Below are 12,757 nucleotides of genomic sequence, written 5' to 3'. Positions count from 1 at the left end.
CGCGCGCACGACGGTTCGACCGGGGCCATTAGGTGTTTCAACTCGCGTCTCGTCCTCATCAAGCATTGGCAGATGTCAGACACTAAAGAGCATGTGATGAGACGTTGATGAAACGGTTGCCGTTTGCTTTCACGCTGGCGTCTGCCAAAAGCTTTCCTGGGCCACAGCATCAAAAACATCCTTCAGAAGCAGCGCGCTGATGCTGACTGACACCAGATCTTAGAGACGTTGAGCCAGCACAGATCCAACTCATTTGTTTGTTTTTTTATTATTGTTTTTGTCAAAGAAACAACTTAAAATTTCCATTTGTTTGTTTCTGGATCCAGGTGTTTTCTTGATGTGGACATTTCTGGGAAACGTTTCTGTCATCAGGTTAAAGGTTACTCCACCTTGTAGAGGTACAGAAAGGCAATCAGTGTCTTGAGATATGTTCAGAAACATTGAACGTTTTGACACTTTAGTATTTTTGAGTGTGTTGCTATATAGGAAAGCAGCACAGTACTGCATATTTGGGAAACAGATGGAAAAGGATGTACAGGTCCTTCTCAAAATATTAGCATATTGTGATAAAGTTCATTATTTTCCATAATGTAATGATAAAAATTGAACATTCATATATTTTAGATTCATTGCACACTAACTGAAATATTTCAGGTCTTTTATTGTCTTAATACGGATGATTTTGGCATACAGGTCATGAAAACCCAAAATTCCTATCTCACAAAATTAGCATATTTCATCCGACCAATCAAAGAAAAGTGTTTTTAATATAAAAAAAGTCAACCTTCAAATAATTATGTATAGTTATGCACTCAATACTTGGTCGGGAATCCTTTTGCAGAAATGACTGCTTGAATGCGGCGTCGCATGGAGGCAATCAGCCTGTGGCACTGCTGAGGTGTTATGGAGGCCCAGGATGCTTCGATAGCGGCCTTTAGCTCATCCAGAGTGTTGGGTCTTGCGTCTCTCAACTTTCTCTTCACAATATCCCACAGATTCTCTATGGGGTTCAGGTCAGGAAAGTTGGCAGGCCAATTGAGCACAGTGATACCATGGTCAGTAAACCATTTACCAGTGGTTTTGGCACTGTGAGTAGGTGCCACGTCGTGCTGAAAAATGAAATCTTCATCTCCATAAAGCTAAAGCATGAAGTGCTCCAAAATCTCCTGATAGCTAGCTGCATTGACCCTGCCCTTGATAAAACACAGTGGACCAACACCATGGCATCCCAGACCATCACTGACTGTGGGTACTTGACACTGGACTTCTGGCATTTCCTTCTCCCCAGTCTTCCTCCAGACTCTGGCACCTTGATTTCCGAATGACATGCAAAATTTGCTTTCATCCGAAAAAGTACTTTGGACCACTGAGCAACATTCCAGTGCTGCTTCTCTGTAGCCCAGGTCAGGCGCCTCTGCCTCTGTTTCTGGTTCAAAAGTGGCTTGACCTGGGGAATGCCGCACCTGTAGTCCATTTCCTGCACACGCCTGTGCATGGTTTCTACTCCAGACTCAGTCCACTGCTTCCGCAGGTCCCCCAAGGTCTGGAATCGGCCCTTCTCCACAATTTTCCTCAGTGTCCGGTCACCTCTTCTCGTTGTGCAGCGTTTTCTGCCACACTTTTTCCTTCCCACAAACTTCCCACTGAGGTACCTTGATACAGCACTCTGGGAACAGCCTATTCGTTCAGAAATATCTTTCTGTGTCATACCCTTTTGCTTGAGGGTGTCAATGATGACCTTCTGGACAGCAGTCAGGTCAGCAGTCTTACCCATGATTGGGGTTTTGAGTAATGAACCAGGCTGGGAGTTTTAAAGGCCTCAGGAATCTTTTGCAAGTGTTTAGAGTTAATTCGTTGCTTCAGATGATTAGGTTCATAGCTCGTTTAGAGACCCTTTTCATGATATGCTAATTTTGTGAGATAGGAATTTTGGGTTTTCATGACCTGTATGCCAAAATCATCCGTATTAAGACAATAAAAGACCTGAAATATTTCAGTTAGTGTGCAATGAATCTAAAATATATGAATGTTCAATTTTTATCATTACATTATGGAAAATAATGAACTTTATCACAATATGCTAATATTTTGAGAAGGACCTGTATGGTTTTCAAAGTGGCAAACTGAAGTATATTTAATCTTATTTAGCCAATAAATTATAGAACCACCTTTTGGAGTATGTCTCCTCCAGCTTTGATCATTTGCAAATTCACCATTTTTGCCCCCTATTTTTGTGCAAAATACTGCATTCTTTGTGGTTTAGGTCTAATCTATGCAGTATGATTTAGGGATGCACCGATTACAGTTTTGTGCCCAATCAGCGATCTTTCAAAAACCTGACTTTCCTATTTTGATTTTGAAAATAGTTTTTTTTTTTTTGTCTGAAAATTTACTAAATATAGCAATAAAGTTGCTAAGTTGTCAACAGTGATGTGATTGTTGTTAACAGCACAGGTGCAGATGTGATCTGGTGAGCGGGTCTGCCAGTCAGATAAGATCGGTATCAGCCGATCTTATCTGGTGCCAATTTATTTTCTGGCTGATTTATCGGTGAACTCCAAGCAACGTTTTGGGTCACCTGCCTGGCTGGAAGGTGAACCTTACAGGTGTCTTCGTTGGGGGGGCGGGGGGGAGACATGCCCATAGTATGAAGTAACTATCAACACGTTTCAGAGTAGGGATGGTGCTTCAGGGTGCAGAGGAATTCAAATTATAAACTGGTGGACTCATAATTTACCTATTAGTTCTGAATTTATTGCACTACATTTTATTTAATGGCAACAACAGAAAAAATAAATAGCACACCACACTTTCTTTTGAGAAAAACTGTTGTGTTGATCAGATCACATGGAACGATGATAAACACATTGCAGTTTGTGCAACGTGAAATCAGTTAAGCTGTATGAATACACTGCAATCGCAACCTTTATGTCCCAAAATGCCATTAGATTTCAACTCCTATCTGCTTTTATTTCAAATATTTTTTTAGGGATACGGTTTGCTGTCACTTAGGATATGAAGAGTGCGTCTAAAAGCACACCATCTCTTTCCTGCTCTGATGCGACTGTTATCACTTTGAAAATCACACGCTGTGACAAATTTTAAAAAGTGAGGGGGAGGAGCAGATTTTTAGAACCTCGTTTGAATGCCAAATTGTCCTTATTTCCATGTTGGGCTGATATTGGACACATTTTCTGTCATCCATCGTTGCCCTCCTTTTGTTTTCACGCCATAAAATGATCCGCTCTTGATTTCAGTCTGTAAAAGATCCTAAGAGGATAGTTAGGCCATTATTGTTCTTTTGAGTCTGTGTTGGGCCAGTGAAGGGACTTGGGTTGGTTTGTCCTGCCAGGTCCGAACCCCTGGCAGGACATGACTGCCACCTAGTGAGGATTTGGGACAGATATATCTGTTTGCTTTGCAGGACAACATGAAACTGACTTGTAGAAAGCATGATGTTTGTTGCTTTGGGAGCAAGTTAGTTAGGCTATTAGTGAAAGAATGTAGGCCTGCAACTGACAACTATTTTAATAATCAATAAATCAATAGATTAACTGATTACTAAAATCTATTGATTATTCTAACGATTAAGCAGTGAGTCAGATAAAAAAAAAAGGCACATTGTACAGATTTTTCCTTTTCTACTTAAGGCTTTTTTTATATTAGAAATTAGAAAATAAATATTTTACTGACTAAAATGCAATACCACAGCATTCCTTAGGTAAATCTGAACCAGGTGAAGCTAAAGCTACACCACTTGAGGAGTTTTGACTGAAATCTATTCACAGACATAGGGTGATTTTTATCATAAATGCAAAATGGATGTATTATTTTTAACAGTTTTAGCTTAATTTGTGATATTAATATCTTGTTTTGTTCAGTTGTCACGATTAATCTGATTAATTGTTTCAGCCTTAAAACAGTTGGTGTGTATGTATTGAAATGTGACACTGACCGTATGTCTCTCCCTCAGGCTCGCATAGCGTTGGAAAGGGGAGCCCAAGCTGTTATCTTCGACGTCAGCGACGTTGCCATCGCAGATGCCGAGGTAAATCTCCTCAAAACGTTGTACTCTCTCCGAATATAAGTAAGACGAAAAGGCACGTTTAGTAGATTTTTTTTTCTTTTTGCACAAAATTTAATCTAGGTATAGCTAAAGCCATTTGAAGAGTTTTGAGTAGAACATATTTGCATACAAAGAAAGTTTTTCATCTTAAATGCAAGACATATTTATTATTTTTTTGGTACAGATTTGGCTTAATTACCGCCTTGAGTATGTTGTTCTTTCAGCAAATGGATTAATCGATTGCAACGTTTTTTAACGATCATTTCAACAGTTGAATAATCCCATTGATTGCTTAAACATGAAGAGGATGATTGTCATCCTCTTCATTTAACTGACCAATGCACAAATTCCCGCCCACAGCTGAAGAACACAGACTCCCTCCCCCATCCAGTGGTGCTGATTAAGGGAGCGGACGCTAAGAAGCTGATGAATCTGGTCAACCACAATGAGGAGGCCACAGTTGTTATTGAGGCCAAGGTGGAGCCCAAATGGGTAAGCAGGACGTCTTCTGATGTTCAAATGAAAAGAAATCTTGAAGAAGCAAGCGTGTGGGTCAGGCTAACACATGTTTCTCCATTTGCTCTCCAGCCGCATTATGATGTGAGCATCCTGCTTACCATCGTCCTGGTTATCCTCACCATCGTGCTGATCTTTGCTTTCCGCTACAAGTGCAAGTCCAACAGAACTTGGGTGAGTGAGTGGCAGCTGCAGCTCTTTGGGGCGATGAAATCCCTCAAAAGTTGTTGTTAATGGGTTGTTTTTTTTTACTGTCTTCGTCCGCTGTGTGCGTCCAGGACTCCGTCCATCAGCAGACAGTGCGGGCCATCAGTCGGCTGGAGACCAGAATCTACCGCTCCCAGACCTGCTCCGGCTCACAGCGCCACCGTGGGGCGTGGGGCTCGGCCACCAGCTCTAACTCGAGCCCCGTATGCGCCATTTGCCTGGAGGAGTTTCAGGACGGCCAGGTGGGGAGAAAGAGAGCCTGCCAAACGGGTTGTCTGGTCAATACCTCACGAAAAGAGTTCAACTTTTTCACTTTTTGTCGCATCAAGACCACAAACTTCAAGATATTTTACTGACCTGGACAGAAGTTCAAACTGAATGAAGCATATATATATATATATATATAATATACATATTATACAACCAACCAAGACATTGCCGTCTATATAAATTTGGAGGAACTGCAGAGATTCACAGCTCAGGTGGGAGAATTTGTGCCCCAACTGACTTTTACATGGAGGGTGAAGTATGTGAAAATCCCCCATGTATGTAAATAAAACAACAAAATGTCCACAAAAAACTATTTATTTATTGTCCCACTGTCTCTTGGAAGTAAACAGACATATTTTAGGTGCAAATGTCCATTTTTGTTTAGTTATTTTGTAATTATGTTATTTATTTGTATTATTTGCTGAATTAATTTTTAATTTGAAGGCTATAAGATGCTTCTTGACAAAAACTGTTTAGGTTTAAAATTGTGATTTTGAGACATAAAATTTGTATGGGTGGGGTGGCAAGGCTCCCCTTGCCCTCCCGTGTAGGTCCGCCCCTGCCAATCAGCCATTTTTGTAAAAATGGCAAGAAGAAAATCTTTGTTGAAATAAATCCTATTTAAAGTTCGCCATAGGAGAGAGCAAACGTGAAAGAATGTGCTCTGGTTAGAAGAGCCCAAAATGTTTAAAAAAAAAAACCTTAACACACCGACCACACAGGGAAACATGGTGGTGGCAGCATAATGCTGAGGGGATAGTTTTTTTTCCATCAGGGTTCAGGTTGAGAAGCCAAATACAAGAGAATCTTTAGTTTTTCTTTCAATCGTTCACTACTTTATCTTAATCATATAAAGTCTTGATAAAAAAACAATAAAGATGGTGTGAAGGGAGTGAATATATTTGCTGTTGGTTTGTTGTTCCTAGTGGCTAATTTATCAACAAATCTGTCTGTCTTTCTACTTTGCCAGAATGTGAGGATCATCTCTTGTGCTCATGAGTTCCACAGAGACTGTGTGGATCCCTGGCTGATGCAGCACCGCACCTGTCCTCTCTGCATGCACAACATCATGGGTCAGGACGCAGATTTGTTCCTATATATATATATATACAGTACCGACCAAAAGTTTGAACACACCTTTTAATTCAATGAGTTTCCTTTATTTTCATGACTATTGACATTGTAGATTCGCACTGAAGGCATCAAAACTATGAATAACACATGTGGAAATATGCACTGAACAAAAAAGTGTAAAACAACTGAAAATACCCCTTATATTCTAGTTTCTTCAAAATAGCAACCTTTTGCTGTGATTACTGCTTTCCACACACTCTGCATTTTCTTGATGAGCTTCAAGAGGTCATCACCTGAAATGGTTTTCACTTCATAGGTGTGCCCTGTCAGGTTAATAAGTGGGATTTATTGCCTTATAAATAGTCATGAAAATAAAGAAAACCCATTTTAATTAGAAGGGGTGTCCAAACCTTTGGAAAAAAATGTTCTTTTCTGTTACAGATTTAAAAAACCATTATTTTAAACTGTAACAGAAAAGAAAATATTTTTTTGTACAAAACTCAAACAAATTTGGAATTTTTTTATTATTTCTTTCTGTTTTGTCTGACGTTTTTTCCTCTCTGTTCTCGCGCTGTCTGTCGTCCTCAGGAACGGAGCGTCAGCCTCAGAGAAACAGAAACCAGCAGAGTTCAGAGCAGAGCCAGAGCTTCTTGCACCCGCAGCAGTACAGCAACCCTCACAGCCACCCGTTCCCCCAGCACGCCATCCCCTTCTCCATGAGGCCCCACTACCCCCGTGGTCCCTCTGGACCCTACCCCAACCTGGGCCACTACAGCGGCTCGTCTCCTATGGACGCTCAGACCCTCCACTTCCTCAGCAGTCGGCAGCTGGGTGCCGGCTGCGGGTTCCACCTCCCAATGGACGTTCCGGGGCGACCCCACAGGCTCGGAACCGGCTGTCGGACCTCTGCCCATCACTATGCATCCCGCCGCTCCTGCCACACTTACCGCTCCTCCTGTCAGGCCCAGCGGAACGCATCCGGCTCCAGGCTGCAGCATGGTGCCTCGGCAGCGGCGCAGAGTCGTGGCATGGCGGGCAACGGCCGGCAGGACGATGGGAGTTGCTCTGGAGGCAGCTACCACACGGAGCGCAGCGGGTACCTGGCGGACGGGCCGGCCAGTGACTCCAGCTCGGGGCCTTGGCACGGTTCCTCCAGTGACTCTGTCCTGAACTGCACGGACGTGTCCCTGCAAGGTGTTTATGGCAGCTGGTCCACCTTCCGCAGCTCTCTGAGCAGTGACTACGATCCGTTCGGGTATTTCGGGACGGGGCCGGCGGCCGGAGTGGGGAGTGGGCACGTCCCACGCAGGAACAGTCTGGAGGCCACGGCCCAGAACCGGCCTAAGTCTCTGGATTCTGTTGTGAACAAAGCAGGCTGCCTGGAGGAGCAGCCGCAGACTGTTTTCAGCCACATCCACTACCACCGCCACAGACATCACCACTATGAGGAGGGGGAGCACGGCCAGCGGCCGAGCAGGTGCTCAGATGAGGAGCAAGGGGCCGCCGCCTCTGCTCCGGGTCAGGACAAAGACTCCCCGCCGTGCCCTCCAAAACACAGCCCCTGCCACTGCCCCAAGCCAGAGCCCACCGACCGACCCAGCCCGGGGACGGAGCGGCAGGACCTCGACCAAACGGGACCGCCAGTCATTGTTCCCCCGATCCCCCTGCAGCTGCAGCCCCACTGTTGCCACCAGGGCCACGGACACCCCCCCGCTCCTGTAGTGGGGGGCTGTCTACTTGACGGACCCTCCGTTCACTTTCACCAGAGCCTGGACCTGCAGGACGACCGCAGCATCCACATCCACTACGGCCAGAGCCCGGCCTACTGCTGCACGCCGCCCGAACTGCACCCGGCCCTGCTCCCCGTGCCCCTCATCTTGGACTCGGCGGGGATAGAGGAGTGGCCGTGCTGTGGGGGGGCCCACGTTGTCTGGCAGAGACAGGTGCAGCAGGCTCACTCAGAGCCTCAGCTTATGGGGCCCGGGACCTCAATGGACAGGCCCCCCTGCAGGTTCCACCAGGGGCCCTCTGCTGAGCGCAACACAGACATTTGTTTATATTGCCAATCGATACACCATAATCAGGGTGAGGACCCTTTTTATGTACTTAAAACTACTAGTCAGACCTGCATGAAATTTACTCTTAGTCACTGTAGATATGTCACCTAGAGAACATTTCATGGTCAGTTTTGATATTTTGCTGTAATTAATTATTTCATTTATATAAAATCTGCCGTCCTAGTGGATGTGGAAGTGACATCACATATTATTTCAATACCCTTTCAGCAAAAAACACTGGAGACTGCACCACTGCTTCTCTGCTTGTAAATATCAGCCCGTTTTATTTAGCAGAATACCAATGTGCTAAAAATGACTCATATTGGCCGATACCGATGGTATTGCCGAAATATTTTGCATAAAATAGCTACGCAAAAGCTCTTTATGAAATTCAGGACATTTTGCAACAATTATGCACATGGAGATTCATTAGTCTCAAAATATTAAAGTCCACAATTTTCAAGTCCCTGTACTGCTTCACGCACTGCTTACTGTAGAAAAAGCACGATATAACTAGTTAGCGCCACCTTGCGCATCTCAAACTCTATCAATTTGTTTCCTCGCTACAATACTTTTTTTTTTTTACCTTTAAATGTCACCAAAAGCTGATGATAGACATTTTGGTGGATGAAACAAAGCCTAAAATACTCAACTGAAGGGAAATGTTTCCTCCTTCAATTGGCTCAGGCATAGAGAAAAGTAAGTTGATGGCTGATGAACAAAGATTCAAAAAGATCTGAGATGGGTGTGTCTGTACTCACAGAAGACACAAAAAAGAAAGCATTTTCCTTCCAGCTGAAGTTTATGCTCACAAACAACACACCCGGTTCCCATGGTGATCTACTTCGAACTTTTGCATCTGGTCAGCTCAATGCAAAACCTCTTGTGAAGTCAGAGGTACAATTAGCTGTGATTTCTCCTCTTTGCACTTTTTAAAAACTTTGAGAATTCCTCTTGTGGAAATCCATGTTTAATCATTTCGCAGCTGTCTCGTTGTAGTGAATGGATACGCTTTTTGCTGTTCTCAATCCTACTCTTCTCCTTTTTTATCATATTAATCATATTCAATTGTGTTCACAGGATCAGAAGAGGAGTCTGGGGTGTAAGAAACTATCTCGTCCCTTTCGCTGCCCAGGAGCCAGAACGGAAAAAGTTCTTACAAAATCCACCAGTAACGCCTTCACTCAAGCAAAAATCCCAGCTGCCTTAGGAGGACTCTCATCCCCAAATAGTGAAATTATCTTCATTTTGTAATAAAAAAACAAAAAAAAAACTAGAATATTTGATATAATATATACTGCTCAAAAAAATAAAGGGAACACTTTAAGTGTTAAACACCTGTTTAAGTGTTCCCTTTATTTTTTTTAGCAGTGTATATACTTTATGATTTGAATGTGTGAAGATAGGATAGGGTGTTGCAGGGGAAACAACTCTCCTGGTCAGACGCAGGAGGATTGTTCACATGGTCGCAGTTTCCCAAGCTCCTCGGCAACCGCCACCCAACGAATGGTCCTGCTTTGGGCGTCGAGCCCACATGAAGTGCATCACTTGCTCTTTTTTCTTCTTTTTTTTAATACAAAGCAACTTGATCGCTCGTAGAGGTACTTCCCTTTCTCTGCCTTCCTTCGCTGAGTCCGCTCTCAGCTGAGAAATGCTTTTCTCTCCAGCCTACCTCAGCTCAGATTTTCTTAACACGCCTCACACAAAGAGAGAGGGTGGGGGGACAGAGGAGAGGTCTTTACAGGTACTGCTGTAGTGTTTTGTTTTATATTCCTATGTAGCTTCCACAAACTCAACAGGTAGTAGTTCCCTCTCTTGGCAGTCTGGATTGTTCAAACGGAGAGAGAAAGTTTTTCGATGCTCAGCCCCCCTGCAAACGACTAGCATCCTCTGAGGTCGCTCAGCCTCGTTTTTATTATTTCAGTAATGGCAGCTGTTTCTTTTTTTGTTTTTTTTTTGTCCTTCTCGTCTCTGTTCTTGATGTTGTTTGCAAGGTTTTTAGTTCTTCAGAACCAGCCGGTTTGACTGAATTATGTGATGGTCATTACAAGCTATTGTCATGTTCTTTTTTTTTTTTTTTGTCATTTCTCTTCGTCAGAAGGATGGCGATCACATCTTCGGTTTTATTTTTATCTTTTTTAACTCACCTTGATGTTATGCTGTTTGCTGCAAAGGTTATGCTTTCCCCTCGTCTTCCACAACCTCTGAAACAAAACATAATTGCCTTGTAGCGCAACTGGTGTAAAATCATGTAACAGTACCTTGGAAAATGTTCACATGGTCGAATTTGTTCACTTTTATCATGCCGCAAACTCAAACTTCAGTGGATTTTATTGGGTGTTTTTTGTGTTAGATCAACAAAAAAAAGCAGTAAAGGGTGGGGGGGCATGTGCTTGGCCTTGTTCACTCTTAACTGCGTTTCCATTGACCATATAATGGCAAAAGTTGCTTAATGGAAACACGTCAATTTCGAAAAAACCTTTTGCTGCTAGGATGAGGCGGGTTTTGGCCGTATCGAAATTGGTTTATTTCGCAAAACTGCAATGGAAACACCGTTATCACATCACACGTGTCACATGATCAATAACCGGATAACAATTGTTGTGGAAAGAAACTATTTTACCAAGCACTGTCAGGTGAAATCACTCAATCAGGTTTATTCATATATTGTGCACAATACAGAGAGCTGGTAGGACAATCAATAATGAAGCAGGTCTGGGTGAAACGCTCTGCCAGGCAGAGACAACACTTGAGTTTTACACCAAGGATAAGGAATTCAAAACAAGGGGCGAGACAGTCTGGTTCTGATGCAGCTGTAGAAAACAACTGCCAAACTTGTACAGGGTTTGGTGAGAGTTCACAAGCATTTAATATAACATGATCAGCAGATGTTAACTTGTAGTAATTTTCCACCACATTTTCCCTCCTTTTGATTATGAGTTAATGTGTAATATTTACTATCTTTGTTTGTAAAAGTGAAAAGAAATTCTTCCACTTCGCAATAATTCGCCACTTTGTGTTGGTCGATCACGCAGAATGCCACTGAAATACACTGAAGTTTGCTGTAATGTGGGGGGTGAATACTTTTGCACGGTACTGTACTTTTATCAGTTCATCTGATTCTGTGCTGTGGCACCACTTCTATAAGAGCTTGATAACAGTACAGAAGAAAACACTTGGCATTTGGAAAGAAAATCCACCTTGAACTTGGCAACACTTTCAATTGAAGAAATTTTAACTGTCAACATGTTGTTGTTTTTTTCTTTAAGTGTAAAAACGCTATAAACAATTGTGATTGAGATAGTTGTTCCCACTTATTCCGATTTATCCGTTGACAAGTGGAGGGGGGGAAAAAAAGTGCATTGCTAAAATACTAAACCATACAGGAGAAAGTCAGTCTCGCTTCAACATTTGAATCTGGACTTCCTACTTAACTCCAGCAGAAATAAGCTGAGATCAAACCAATAATAATCACATCCTCTGAAAGGCTCAGTGAGCATGTGAAGGGATTTATTTTTACTTTTATTTATTTTATTTGTTTTGTAACTTTTGGGCAGACCAGCTGCGGCTGAATAAGGGCTTGTGGAAACTGCAGCGCAACTAGTAGCACTTACGAAACCCTCACGTGTGCCTTATTGATTCAGACTAAAATCAGGAAGCTCCCGACGACAACGACAGCTCTTACCTGCCTAACCAAAGAGGAAAAAAAAAAATCTTGAACTCAGTGAACCCTGCTGTTATGCGTAGTGCCTTCTCGTTTTCTCGCCCTACCTTTGAATTTCTTCTTGCGCCCGACAAGAGAGCACATGTTCAGATAGACCTGGTAATAATTTTGGGCAATCATGCAGAATCTATCACCTGTAGTCCTTCTTACAAATACCTCACTTTGAATGTGCCTTTAGCTAATGGGGGGCGACTTTTGCTTTTTTTTTTTTTTTGTTCCCAAACAGTCCCAGGGACTGACATGGAAATGACTGAATTATAATAAGCACTTTGGCCTTAAGATTTTATACCGAAATGAGTTTGAAATTCCTAGTATTAGTGCAAGCCAGCCCACAACCATCAGCATGTGAAGAGTAGCATTTACCACAGAACATCTGGCATGATATCATCCTTGTTCAAGATCTTTCTCTTTGTGTTGTTTATGTGTTTTTTTTTTTTGTTGTTTTTTTGTAAGAGTTATGAGCTGAAACTGCCTTTTGTAATAGAGTCAAGAGAAAGAAAAAGAAAGAAAGAAAAAGCGGCCCCTCTAGAACGTTAAGGGATAATGTCAGTATATTTTGGATACTTTGTGTACAAAAGAGAACAAAACCCAGAGACAAGATAGTGTTGTATTTTATATATATAATAGAACATTTCAATATAGTGACATGTCACTAATATATTTATTTACTAATATATTTATCCATTTTTGTCCAGGTTTGAAAAGATTTCTGTATAGAGTGAATGTTTCTGTATAGAAACTGACCGGTGCCATCGCAAATATATCAACCTGTCTTCATTCCAATTATATGCAAATAAATTATTTTGAAATACAAAACAATTGAGTTTTGCTTTTGTTTATTGT

The 12,757-nt window shown here is 42.3% G+C and overlaps 1 protein-coding gene across 1 annotated transcript in view; it reads left to right on the top strand.

The window, feature by feature from the left end:
* Nucleotides 1-12,733, top strand: part of rnf43 (ring finger protein 43) — a 102,856-nt gene extending 90,123 nt beyond the window's left edge. The window contains exons 3-9 of the mRNA XM_028031931.1: nt 3,974-4,048; nt 4,427-4,558; nt 4,655-4,756; nt 4,861-5,031; nt 6,030-6,132; nt 6,722-8,218; nt 9,271-12,733. Coding sequence (XP_027887732.1) covers nt 3,974-4,048; nt 4,427-4,558; nt 4,655-4,756; nt 4,861-5,031; nt 6,030-6,132; nt 6,722-8,218; nt 9,271-9,296 — 2,106 coding nt within the window. The 3' untranslated portion in view covers nt 9,297-12,733. The remainder of the gene's footprint in view (nt 1-3,973; nt 4,049-4,426; nt 4,559-4,654; nt 4,757-4,860; nt 5,032-6,029; nt 6,133-6,721; nt 8,219-9,270) is intronic.
* Nucleotides 12,734-12,757: the final 24 nt, after the last annotated feature.

The sequence above is a fragment of the Xiphophorus couchianus genome, chromosome 11 (assembly GCF_001444195.1).
Source record: "Xiphophorus couchianus chromosome 11, X_couchianus-1.0, whole genome shotgun sequence".
NCBI classification, from domain to species: domain Eukaryota; kingdom Metazoa; phylum Chordata; class Actinopteri; order Cyprinodontiformes; family Poeciliidae; genus Xiphophorus; species Xiphophorus couchianus.
The sequence above is the reverse complement of the archived record's forward strand: the minus strand, read 5'-3'. Positions and strand labels throughout refer to the sequence as shown.